The 13,429-nt window shown below is 39.5% G+C and overlaps 1 protein-coding gene across 1 annotated transcript; it reads left to right on the top strand.

The window, feature by feature from the left end:
* Positions 1–5,141: 5,141 nt before the first annotated feature.
* On the top strand, positions 5,142–11,864 carry LOC115783655 (cadherin-like protein 26). Its single transcript, XM_030734579.1, has 14 exons — positions 5,142–5,221; positions 5,445–5,579; positions 5,668–5,814; positions 5,925–6,069; positions 6,179–6,354; positions 6,513–6,641; positions 6,728–6,910; positions 7,068–7,417; positions 7,531–7,673; positions 7,769–7,993; positions 8,102–8,326; positions 10,922–11,043; positions 11,440–11,511; positions 11,784–11,864. The coding sequence occupies exons 1-14, from the start codon at positions 5,186–5,188 to the stop codon at positions 11,862–11,864; spliced, it is 2,169 nt and encodes a 722-aa protein (XP_030590439.1). The 5' UTR covers positions 5,142–5,185.
* Positions 11,865–13,429: the final 1,565 nt, after the last annotated feature.

Here is a 13,429-nt window from a genome sequence, read left to right as displayed (position 1 = left end):
TGTCTTTTGGGTTATCTTGAGATTTTGTTCTCAACATTTTTTAAGGCACTGTTTTAGCTTGTTATATAATACATTTCAAGTGTGTCATTTGTTTTCTCTATGTCCATTAGAGGTTGTCAGGCATTTAAATAAAACTTTCAAAAATACAGTTAAGCTTGAATGCATGAATGTTAAAGGCATGCAGGTGCGCCTTGTACAAATAAAAGCTTTCTCCAAAATACATGATGATTACTGGTGTGCTGTAATTCCATGGTATTTCCATTTTGGCACAGCAAGCTTGCCAAACCAGTTGTCATTTTGTTGTTTAGACTGTAGGTTATCAAAAGGTGCTTTTGTGTGTGTATGTGTATTCTCAGGTATGTACGGTTGTGTGGGTGTGTTCATGTTTGTACATGCAGGACAGTATTTTTGTAGGCTGACTGTTTTGGTGAGGAGGGTGGTCAGCCTTTCCTGGCAGTGTATGTGTGTGTACATTTGGATACATCCCACAAACTAGTGAATATTCTGCTGAGGGTCATGTTAACAATTTTTTACTTGTACCAAAAGTATGAATAGTGGTAATACAAACAAATCTGTTTATATGGACCTCTCAAACAAGTTTCTCAATATTGAACTATCAAAGATAGTGGTGGTTATACAAAAAAACAACAGTATTTGTGTCCATAACAAGTTCTATTAAGCCATGTCTATATAGTAAATAACACATTTGAACTGCTATGCCAGGAAAAGTAAAGCTGTGATGCATAAACCATAAACCCAGGAAAATTCCAATGACATAGTATCACTATGTCTATCCAAAACTGCCAGTAGCTTCTACAGAAACCATAAGGAGCATATGAATGAATTATTTTTCCATCATAAATGGCATTCTTGTGAGATTTGTCACTGAGAATTTTTCTCACTAATCATCCAAAGATAGTTAAATTATTATCAGTTTTCTCAATGCTTTAGATCTGTCAGACAGGTTAAAGAGTGAAAACCCCAAACTTTGCTGTAAATAAAGCTTTATTTAATTGGGGTGATATATTCTGTGACAAAAGATCTCTGCCTTTAGTAAAGACTCATCTATGACATCTGCCCTGGGGCACAAAAAGTAATATTTCATTTGTTCTGAGTTCTTTAAGTATGAACCCGTCATGCATTTTAAAACCCAGAGAGCTGGCAATTGAGAAACTGAATATCTAAACACCAGGTATAGCTCTTTTACGTCAACTTACCTACTTTACCTGTGCCTATGCTGAAGGCAACATTATGAAAGGAAAAACATGTGGGGTCTCTGGAGAAATCAGCAAAACATCCATTTTGCTTTCAGAAACATGCATTTATCAAAGTATAACATTAAATCAGCTTATTCAGAGATAAGCTGCATCTTTACAGCTGTGTTTACAGACCTCTTAGCCTTATTTACTTATTTTTAAGATGATAATTTATAGCTGAATTTGTTGTATAATTGACTCTTGAATTATAAGAGCAGCAGCTATTTTCCGCAAACTAGTAAAAACTCACATCACACTATGTGCCAAAACAAAATCAGTAACTAAGTTAGCTAGCTCCTGAAGACAACTATCCATCTACAAATGTATCCATCCATCCATTTTCTGCCAATCATGTGAAGCCAGGTTGTGGGGAGAGCTGCCTAAGCAGGGAAACCCAGACCTCCTGCTCCCCAACCATCTCCTCCAGCTCATTCGGGGGAACACCAAGTCATTCCCAGCCCAGAAAAGTAATCTCTCCAGCATGTCCTGGGTCTAACCCAGGGCCTCCTACCAGTAGGAGAAGCCTGGAATGCGTTACCTAGTAGGCACCCAGGAAGGATGCCTACTAGGTACCCAGGAAGGATGCTTCCTGGGTGCCTCCTTCTCAGATGCCTGAACGACCTCAACTGGCTCCTTTCAATGTGGAGTAGCAACTCTAACCTGAGCCCCTCCTGAATGACTGAACTCCTCAACCTTTCCAAAAGGAGATGCCAGCCATCCTTCAGAGAAAGCTCATTTCTGCCACATTTCTGCGATCTCACTCTTGTAACCATACGTGAGGGTAGGGAGGTAGATCAAACAGTAAATCCACAGCTTTTCTTTTACACTCAAGCTCTCTCTTTAGCACAACAGAGTGGTATAAGGTCCGCATCGGTACAGCTACAGCCCCAATCTGTCAGTATCCCAGTCCCCTCTCTCCTGACTCATGGATAAGCTAATCCCTGACCTGAAGTGGGCACTCCATCCTTTTCTGGCTGAGAACCATGGTCTCAGGATTGAAAGCACTAATTATCACTCCTGCCGCTTCACACTTGGCTACAAATTGCTCCAGTGCAAGCTGGAGGCCACCACCTCTTGTAGGTAAAAGAGCCACATCATCTGCAAAAAGCAGAGATGAGATTGTGAGACTACCCAAAGTGGAAGCCATTTGCTACTTGGCTACACTTATAAATTCTGTCCATAAAAATTATGAACAGACTCAGTGAGAAAGGGCAGCCCTGGCGAAGTCCACACCCAGTGAGAATGAGTCTAACTTAGTGCCAGCAATGTGGACCAAGCTCTCAAGTTGTACAGGAACCGAATGGGTCATAGCAGGGGTGAAAGTAAGCCGGTACGGTCCGGTACTGCGTACCACTAAAAGATTCTGCGCTGGTACGCAGTACCGGCAAATGTTGGAGCAGCTGTCTGCTGTAAAGCCGTCATTCAGAACCGGTTACGGCTGTACTTTGGGTCAGAATAAATCCGCTAGCAACAAGCAGTCTAAAACACGACTTAATCAGTTAATAAATTGCTTTTTTTTTTCTCATTTCCAATTGTTTCTGAACTGTTCATGCTATGCTGACGCCTCAAATCTCTAGCTTCTCGCCCCTCAGAGATCGCAGACAGCCACGTCCCATCAGCCGAAGTTTTTTCAGGTGATTTTGGTTCGACCAGTTAACAGGTTAAAACGTTCACCGCTACGTTTAATGTCGGTCTGCTTTTTACAAACTCTCAATTAAAAGCAAATAGAGATTAACTAATTGTGTTTCATGTTGTTCTGCTCAATTTCAACAACACAGCACACCTCAAAAACACTGCTTATGACTGGAGATTTCATTTACGCTACATGAGAGTGCATTCAGCTCCAAAACACAGTGGTTGCCAAGAGGACTGAGGTTTGTGAAAGTTTGGTGGTTACTTCTGTCCAGAAGTTTTGTATTGGTGGACAGAGCCAGAATGCATGGTGGTGGTCATCAATTGTGTTAAGTGTGAAGAAAAATCCAATAAACTGACCCTGTTGGGCTTTCACTGTAATTATTGTACGGTCTTTACCTTACAATATAAAGTGCCTTGAGGTGACTGTTAGTTGTGATTTGGCACTACATAAATAAAACTGAACTGAACTGAATTGGTGGAGGTATCTGACTGTGCAGCTTGCTGCAGTTTTTCTGGACATCTTCACCTTTCTGCACTCCTCTCTTGCTGAAGAACTGTAAAATGAATTATTTCTATAGTTATTACCTAAATATTTACATTAGCTGAAAATAGTGAGTGCTGGAAATATTTTGTAGAATACTGTCATGGTCCTGAGCCTTTTGCCCAGTGTTTTCTGTTTTCTGCATATCGAGGTCCTATCCTGGCTGCTACACAGCTATCCTTGACAGAATGATGTGACCATGCTATGGACCCTGCAGACTCTGACTTTTTTGAGACGGTGAGGCAGATGTCGTGGCTCACCCCAGAGTTACAATTTTGCGGAACTCAGCCGGCTTCTGGAGGACCTGCCAAGTGGAATGGCCATCGGTGACACCGCTTTCCACCTCAGCTGTCTCAGCCATGTACCAGAGCCTTGCTGCAGCAGCTGTCCACCTCAAGAACTGCATTTGCTCTGCCTGAGTTGAAAGAGAACAGAGTACTTGGACTCTTCCTCTCACCGGGCAATTACTCGCCTGCCACTCTGGTCAACAGCTCCACGCAGGAGGAAGCATGGCTTGCAACAGCATAATCAGCAGCTCCAGTCTGCCGGCACTCTGAGGTCTGCACATCCCCAGCCTTGCAATGCTCCCCACCCTGTGCAGCCTCAGCTCACTCCTGCTTTTCCACTCGTGTATTGGTATGGGTCATCTGAGAACTTTCCCTCCAGGAGTAAGGCCGTTTTGTTTTCTGAATTTGCAAAGAGAGACAATATTTCACTCTTTTTTTCTCTGCCGCTGGCCATCCGGCCAGCAGCCTGAACTACTTGGCCTTTGCCACTGGCCTCCAAAAATGAGGATGATCTGCTTAAACAGTCAACTGAGTGATTTGTCAGAAATGCATATCTGAAAGTGCTAATGGCACCTCTTCAACTTACCTGTTTGATAAAACCAGACATGGCAGGAGCTGACTTCCCCCTCTGTCATCAGCCTTTCTTTAGTAATGTGCTAAAGGAGTTATTAAAAAACTTTTTCACACTACACCCTAACTCTTCTAGATTACATGGGTTGGCAAAGGTGGTTAGCAACAGGAAATGTATCTGTTATGATGATAACAGAAGCTCATTTGCTTGCAGAAGTCAGCTGTTTTCCCACAATGTGCAGATGGTGACTGATTTCAGAGTAGTGAAATCAGCGCAAGCTGCAGCTTATCTAGCGTGCTGATCTCCTGTCAGTTTCCCATAAAAGACCAGATGCAGAAGAAGCTGTATGCAGTATATGTGTGTGTGTGTGTGTGTGTGTAGGTGTGCGTGTGTGATTACAGACAACCTTTTTGTGTATAAGCAGAAGAAATTCAGTCTTCTAATGAAGTTACTCAAAACTATGCCCAGCTATGATACAGACTCAGATTATTGGCTGGCTGAATCGGTTGTCAAATGATGACGTAGAATTCCAATTCTGGGGCCAAACTGTCATGTGATCAATATACCGCAATGCTGTGTCCCTCGTTGTTTTAACCGATCCAAATCAAAAAAACACACAGATGAGAAAGAGAAGAGGAAATGGCTGCAGTTGATATGGTATGTTACAATCTTCTGTAATAGTGAATAGTCGCTGGTTCTGCCATTGCTGTTGATTTAGGAGCATTTGGACCCAGAAATGACATTGGACATAAAGACCTGATTCATCAATACAAACCCTCCCACTCAGTTATCTATCTGCAAAAGCCCACATTGGCATGCACCGGAATTTCCACTCAAGTACATTCAAGAAGGAGTCTGCAACGCACTTCAAAACAAGCCATCATTAGGATATAATATGAAGAAAATGTACCTGATTCTTCTTTTGATTCTGGTAAGGTAAAAGTATTTAAAATAGTGCTTATTATTTTCTTACTTCTGCCTTAGATTTCAACATGAGTGACTGTTTTTAAATGAGCTTTCATTGTAAATAGCACTAACAACATAAGACTATTATCATTTATTAATTTAACTGAACTAACTGATTAAAACTCTTTAACTAACTTTATAATAGTACTCCTGATAATACAGCCAACGTTTAATACAACATTTTCCAGTGTGATATTTTGCAGTGTTCGGGAGTCCACAGACCATCTTCACAACTTTTGCTGCGTCAAAAAAGAAACTGGATCATTGACTCCTTTACTATTGATGAAGGCTATCAGGGACCTTTCCCATATCCACTGGGCAAAGTGAGTGAATGCGTTAAGGATAACACATTACTAAATGCAGAAGGATAAATCCTAAATTTACTGCTGCTGTGTCTTATGTTCGATACAGATTGACATCGAGAAGGACCTCGTCCTTTTTAAGATACATGGTCAAGGTGTTGATTTGGAACCCAAAAATGTGTTGGAAATCAATGAATATACAGGTGAGATAACCGTCCTCCGTCCCGTGGACAGTGAAGAATATTCTACTCTTAAGGTGAGATGAAATATTAAAAAAGAAAAAATATATCTTCTGGAAACCTAAAGGTGTGTGTAAAGCATGGTGGTGAGGTTGATTAGTTCACGGTTCTTGCTTTTGCATTACAGCTGACGTTTCAGGCACTTGACAGACAAAATCATGAAATAGACACGCAGCTCGGGATTCATATACAGATTGTGGATTCAAACAACAACCCTCCAATATTTAAACTTGAAAAGTACAATATCAGCATAAAAGAGTCAACATTACAGGGTAACTTTCTCACTTGTGTTATTTACATTTATAATACTCCTGTGATGAAATTATAATTTTGTGACAGTGAAACTAAACATAATCATTATTTTCATTCTGATACTGACAGGCACTGCTGTGGTTACCATTGAAGCAACAGATAAAGACAGAAGTGAGAAAAATAACAAATGTTCCCTAAAAATAATTTCAGTCACACCTACACCTAAAGATCTCGAGTTCTACTTAGAACAGATCCATGAGCAAGGAATTGGAACAATTTCTTTTAAAGGATGTCTGGACCATGAGGTGAGAGAAATTATTGCTTCATGGCAAAACTCTCAAATAAAAACTTAACATTTTAACATTTGAGCATAAAGCTCCTCAAATGTTAATAATGCAACCAAATCCAATATGTTTGACATGAATTTATATTTAAAGTGTGCAATGTTTTCTTTTCCCATCAGACAGCACAGAAATACACCATTATAGTGGAGGCCAAAGACAATGGAAAAAAAACGCTCTCCAGCTCCTGCACCATCACAATCAATATAGAAGATGGAAATAATCACCTTCCTGTGATCACACAACAAATAGTGGGCAATTACTTATTTCAGTCACCTTAAGTAACTCAATTGTAGCCATTTCCATAATCCAACAGTCTCTTTTATTTTGACCCTAGGGCCCAGAAAAAGTGAAAGAAGGACAGATTAATGTTCTTGTTTCACGTATACAAGTTAATGACGAAGACACCAGAGGAACCCCAGCCTGGAGAGCCAAATATACAATCCAAGGAGATACAGACAACAACTTCAGAATAACTACCGATCCTGAGACAAACGAGGGACTAGTGTATGTGGAAAAGGTATTTTTGTGATCATGACTAAAGCAAACTAAACCTTCCAATTCAAGTCTTTAAAACCGCAGTCTGTGTGGCGAAAATATTTAAACTGTCACATTTTTTTTTAAAATAACTACAACACAAATGAGCATTTTCCAAACAACATTGTGTCTTTTTACAGCCACTAAACTATGAAGATGCTAAAATGAAGAACATAACTATCACTGTAGAGAATGAGATTCCTTATTATTCATGCAAAGTGGAAAGACGCAGCACCACCGGTCTTTGGAAAGTAGTTACCAAATCTGGTTCCACTGCTACTAGGACCACTGTTAGCGGTGTGACTGAAACAGAACTGGCAACAGGTGCATCCAGCCATCAAGTGATTGTTACTGTGGAGGATGTCAATGAGCCGCCGGTCTTTGACAAGCCTTCAAAAGAAGTTGTGGTGACTGAGAACTTTGGGGTGGGTAAATATCTGGAGACATTCACAGCTAAAGATCCTGATGTTACTACTACAAACACATTTAAGTAAGTCTTGAATATACAGTACTACTACATGCCCGTCTTGCAAGACAAAAACATTCTACATTATTACATAGGCAGACGATTTGAAAATGTCTGACACAACACATATTTTTCAGATACACGATAGGACACGATCCAGCTGGTTGGATTACAGTGGACCCTGACACTGGAAACGTAACCACATCAAAGGTCTTGGACCGAGAGTCAGAATTTGTTAAAGACAACATTTATGTAGTCACAATATGTGCTGTTGATGATGGTATGAATTAGATGAGTATTTACATATTTGGAACAGTATTCATCCACATTTCCTCATCACATTTCTAAAAAGTTGTACCACTTTTTTGTCACCAGGCATTCCAAAGATGACAAGCACTGCAACCCTTAGCATTCATGTCAGAGATGAGAATGATCACGCTCCATCCCTAGTCCTAAGCATAATTGAAATGTGCCAATCTGATGACCACTCATTTGCCAACATCACAGCATTAGATTCAGATGATGAGCCCTACGGTGGCCCTTTCACTTTCAAGCTCCTCGGAGATGTTGCGGGCAAGTGGAAGGTTGACCCTGTCGTAGGTAAGATGGCAGTTCAACTCAAACTCATATAACTCACAAAAATAATGTCACTGATATTAAATAAATCTCAGCAATACAACTGAATGTGAATTCGTTTTGGACCCACAGGTTATTCAGTCAACCTGGTTAAAGAGCAAACAGTTTATTCTGAAAACCACAAGTTGTTGCTGGAAGTTTCTGACAAACAAGGGAATACAGCTGTCCACAGCCTGTCAGTTACTGTGTGTAGCTGTGTGGACCCAAAAACCCCTAATTGTCACTTGAGGAAATCTAGTGTCACATTAGGAGCGGGAGCAGTGGGGATTCTTTTGTTAAGCATGCGGCTCATTGCAGGTAGGAAACATCTTACCCTAATGATCGTAGTTATGTATAGTGTATGTTCCCTACTGTAAATCCTCCTAGACGCATTAATCAGTCTGGATCAAACTTACTATATAAACTGCTTAGGGTACCATGATTAACATGTACATAGCTTTGAGGAATTATAATTTTAACACTCAAATTCTTACAGATTATATATGTGTAGTAGCTGATCTCAAAATGAACAGCGAGAGTACAGCTGTGTTACGTGTTAGTTGTTGTTTGAGGTCACTGGAATATGTTGCGCTACATGTAAAAAAGTGTTCATCAAACTGACATTAATAGTGCCTGTAATTGATTCCTTTGTCTTACATAATGAATATGTAGCTTGCAAAAAAGGAACAATGTGTTAATGTAGTTATTATTCATTTGGTTGGTGATTATGAAGAGCTGTATTTGCCATCTCACTATACACACTGATATAATGAAGATAAAAACAGTAACATGATAAATTAAGATGCATGTCTGTGTTCTAATACATACTTCTTTTTTTTTAACCTGTCATGTCTGGCAGTTTTCGCAATCTGAAACGTATTTGCTTTTACAAGAAGTGCTCTGTAAGTTTTCTATAGGCTATTCTTGTTAATTGTATTTTTATTTTATTTATTCTTGCCAGATCTGAAGATCTGACAGGCAGGGAAAGAAAAAGAGATAGAGAAAAAAAAAAAAAGGGCGGGGGAGACAGAAAAAAAAATAGAAGATAAAAGCTACACATACATACACATTCATATATTTATACATACACATACATATAAACACATACACACACTCTTACTGTAGTTTGTAGTAATGTATGTGTGTTCCTCTGTCATGGAACATACTCTATAATGAGGGCAAGAAGCTGCAACCACCCCCCCGGGCTCCAGAGGCAGGCAGGGAAAGACCCAGGGGACCCGGGCCGTCCACGGCCCACCAGGAGCTCAGAAGACTTGAGGCCACACATCTCAATGGCAACCGTGCGCACACCCCAGAGGAAGAAGACCCCAGACGGAGCCCCCACGGTCAACGGGCAAGAGCCCTCAGAGCCAGAGGCAATGAGTAGCCCACCCCCGGCAGGCTGGCCCCCACAGCACTAGCCGAGAATGCAGCCCCGAGGCCCCAGGCGCTCAGGAATCGCCCGACACCCAGCAGAGCCCCCCCTACGCAAAAGACGCCCGAGCCACCCCCAGGCCACAGCTGCCAAGGGAGCGGGCCAGAAGCCACACCAAGACATCCAGCCACGCACCCCAGGACCCCCAGGCACCCACATCCCAGGGGCGGGAGTAACAATCAGTGGGTAGCAGCGGGGAGCGATAGGCAGGGGTAACTCCTGCCCTCCACAACCGTGTCCCACAGGGGCCAAGGCCCTAATACATAGTCCTAGTACAGAAACCACAGCTGAACTAAGCAGAGTCCAAAGTGTGGAGAACCAATCAGAGCAAATAAGGAATGAACTCTGGTGTCAAGCCAAAAAGTGATTTCCAATATTTATCAAAAAAATGATTGGCTGTATTTAAAGTGTTGTAAATTACTTTTTTGGCCTACAATCTATGAAACATATGTCAAACATATTCAGAAATATGTTTGAAACTTAAAAAAAAAACAAACATATTTCTCATGAATGATATCAATTATTTTGAATAAACAACATTCCTGTCACAAGGTAGAAGCTGCAGTCACTTTTTTGGTAAAGTGACTTTTATATATTCTTTATTTATCAGGGTAAACACTGTTATTCACATTAGAAATGTATTTTTTCAGAGCAATCTGGCCAAGAGGGCAGCAAAAATTGCAACAAATATAACATTACAGTTCTATAAAGATATTTTAAGTGGCCAAAAAGTACTGAATTGATTATAATGTCGATACAATAACAAAGAGTCATAAAGATACTTGCGTAACAACTCACTTGTGCATTTTATATATAAGCCCTTCACAAATCCTGTTGACTACAGTCAATTTACCAATATAAGCAAAGACATTACATATTAAAAACCCCACACAGAAACATCAGAAATCACTGTTTGGCACAACATCAGAGCAGAGCAGCCTAATCAGATGGGTACAGGCCTGAGGAGCGGAGCTGAGGAGGTGAAGAGCAGACTGAAGTGGAGCAGTGTGAACGCTGGATGTGAGAGAGAGACTGCAGGCAGATGTTGACAAGATGATAAATTTGGACTTTTCTACTTGTGGCCAGCTGTGAGGGCCGTTTTACAATGCAGGCAGTCACCAGCTCTCTGTTTTATATCTTATTTTAGCGTAACTAATACCACACATATCCAAAGTTCATTTTTAACTTTTCCATAATGTTCTTTTTATACAATGATTAAATTATTTAGATGTGTTAGATATTGTGCTGTTGTACTCATTTGTTTAGTAGTACATTCTAGAGTATATTTTACCTTCACGATGTGTAGTGAAATTATCCAATTATGCTTGGACATTTTTAAAAAGAAAAATCATAGTTTCACACAGGTTTAGAAGGTTTTTTTTGTTTGTTTTTTTTTTGTCAAATTAAACTAACAGGTCTTAAAGGCTTTCCCTACCATAATATGTTATGTATTTCTGTGTATGTTTTTTATGCTTCAGATTTGCTCCTTTTGGCTCTTCTGTTGTCCTGCAAAAAAGAGACTGTGGAAATCCCAGATTATTATTGTCCTGGACAACAACTGAAGACATTTAACACTGACAATCCAGGAAAAGACTGCCCAGTAAATAGCTTTATCATAAAACTACATGTACTTGCTTGTTACTGTATGTTAATACAAGTTAATACAACACACATATGAACAGACACACAGATATTTGTGAATGTTGTCTCACATTTATCAAGTTATTTTTTTTTTATGTATGAAAGCCTATTAAATCCTTTTTTTAAGTGTTTAAAATAACTGCAGAAAACTGGAAAGATTAACTGGATATTTTCATTTTTACTTCACTCTTATCACATATGTTTTAATTACTGAAATTATGCAACCATAATTGTGACATTTTCTGTTGTAAAAATGTAAAACACCATTTTCAAGGCAGGTGCTGAGAATCAGTAAGAGAATCAGACACAAGGAATATCATATAGTAATAATAATAAAAAAAATACTCTTGTCAAGGTGGCCACTGTGATGCAGAACCAGAACCAGATGCAAGAAACAGCACAAGTTAAAACTGTCACAATGAGTCCAGTAAGTGCTACAAAATACATATAATTATAATAACTAATTTGAAGAACATAGATAAGCTTGGAAATTAAAACAGAAAATAGTCGAGACTTTTGATTTTGTTCTTTTCACAAGATTAACTGACAAGTGGAAAAGTTCAGCATAAGCTCCTGGTATATAATGATGGACTTGGATGACAAATGGCTACTAATTAAAATAATTTAAAAAATAATGATAATAATTTCAACCATGAAATGCTGCCATGGTTTAATTTTCTTATTTTTTTTTATCCTCAGCTGATAAATGAAGCAGTACGAGAAGGATCAGAAGCCAACTCATTCATCTCAGAGTCCCAAAGGGAAGGCTCAATGGCATGAGCCTTGAGTTGAGGAAATGATGTGCATGGTAGAGATTATTATAATAATTATTGTATTTATTATTATTCAGTAAATCTCAGATTAAAAGAGGCAGGTGTTAGGAATTGTCCTGTCATGATATTGTGCTGTTTTCCAGTCACTGGAAACAAACATGGGAATGAAACATCTGCAGGGACAATCTAAGCCTGGGATAAAGCAATATGAGCTCTTTTTATATTCAATGTTATACAGAGACTTCTGTTGCAATTGAAACAACCCATTCTAACTTTCAAGGCTTGAATGGGACATGATCTAGATTCTCTATAGATTCAGCTAAATAAGGTAATAGCAAAAACTATTAAACCCAGCAAATATAGACCAATAAAGCTAGATTTTGCTGCCTAAAAAGATTATGTAGGGAGAAGACTCATTTTCTTTCCACCAAAATTACTGTATTGTGGGAGAAAGGGTTAAATGAGTATTATATTTCATGGTAAAGTCACTAGTTCTGAAGTATAAATGAAACCTGGTAGAATATATAGTGTCTTCAGCATAATAACTTCATCTTACAGTGTTTATAAAGAACACTGGGTAATGGAGAAAAAAAAAATCTTGATATGCTACTTTCACTACGGATATCTGATCATATCTACAGTAACAACAGGAAAATGCTTTTTACTTTCATTTTACCTTAAGATTTGGTTCTCAGCAGTTTCTAAGGCACTATTTTAGCTTTTCATATGGTTACATATTACATTTCAAGTTTGTCAGTTGCTTTCTGTGAGTCCATCAGAGGTGGTTAAGCTTGTGACTCATGCAGCACTGTCTTGTTAAAATAAAGGTTTTTCAAGAATGTGTTGTGATTACTGACACGCTGTAATTTGCTGGCATTCCCTTTCTGACACGATAAGCTTATAAAACGAGTTTTTGTTTTGTTGTTTAGACTGTAGGTTGACAAAAGGTGCTGGTATGGGCCAGTGCTCTCAGGGGTGTAGTTGTATGGGAGTGTTCATGCTTGTGCAAGACACAAACAAGAACACAATTGATCAGACCGTTCCATAAGACCAGCTGCCACTTATTATCAGTTCAGCTGTTGTGTAATTTGGCACACCTCATCCTTTTCTCAGTGTTTCTCTTCGTTAAAAATGGCTTCTTGACAGCCACCCTTCCACTGAGACCATTTCTGAGGAGGTTTCAATGAACAGCAGATGGATCAGCCGAAGGGCCAGATGCATCTCTTAGGTCATGTGTCAGGTCTTCACTGGATTTTTCCTTATTAAGGACATGACTTTCAGATACATCTTCTGCAGAGCCCTTTTTAACGACTTCTTTTGTCCTCCGCTTGTTCAGTTTCCGCAATTTGTTTTAACAATACACTGTACACTATGCCGAGATATTCCAAGTTTTCAGCTAGGTGAGTTAGGTGCATGCAGTCATGTGAAGAAGAAATAATACCACATTTGGAGGAAACCAAAAACAGCGTATGAGCATAAACACCTACTGTCAACCATACTGGTCAATGGGTGATGTTCAGGGCTTGTTTTGCAGCCCTCGATTATGGCATGTCTCAACTCCCATAATCATAA

This window comes from Archocentrus centrarchus, chromosome 7 (genome assembly GCF_007364275.1).
Source record: "Archocentrus centrarchus isolate MPI-CPG fArcCen1 chromosome 7, fArcCen1, whole genome shotgun sequence".
Lineage (NCBI taxonomy): Eukaryota > Metazoa > Chordata > Actinopteri > Cichliformes > Cichlidae > Archocentrus > Archocentrus centrarchus.
This window is presented reverse-complemented; position numbering and strand designations above follow the sequence as displayed.

Excerpts from the sequence above, each read along its gene's own strand:
- LOC115783655 (XM_030734579.1), top strand. The coding sequence starts at position 5,186 with ATGAAGAAAATGTACCTGATTCTTCTTTTGATTCTG. Across the intron at positions 5,222-5,444 it reads TGATTCTTCTTTTGATTCTG|TGTGATATTTTGCAGTGTTC; the intron begins GTAAGGTAAAAG and ends AACATTTTCCAG. Across the intron at positions 8,327-10,921 it reads AAGCATGCGGCTCATTGCAG|ATTTGCTCCTTTTGGCTCTT; the intron begins GTAGGAAACATC and ends TTTATGCTTCAG.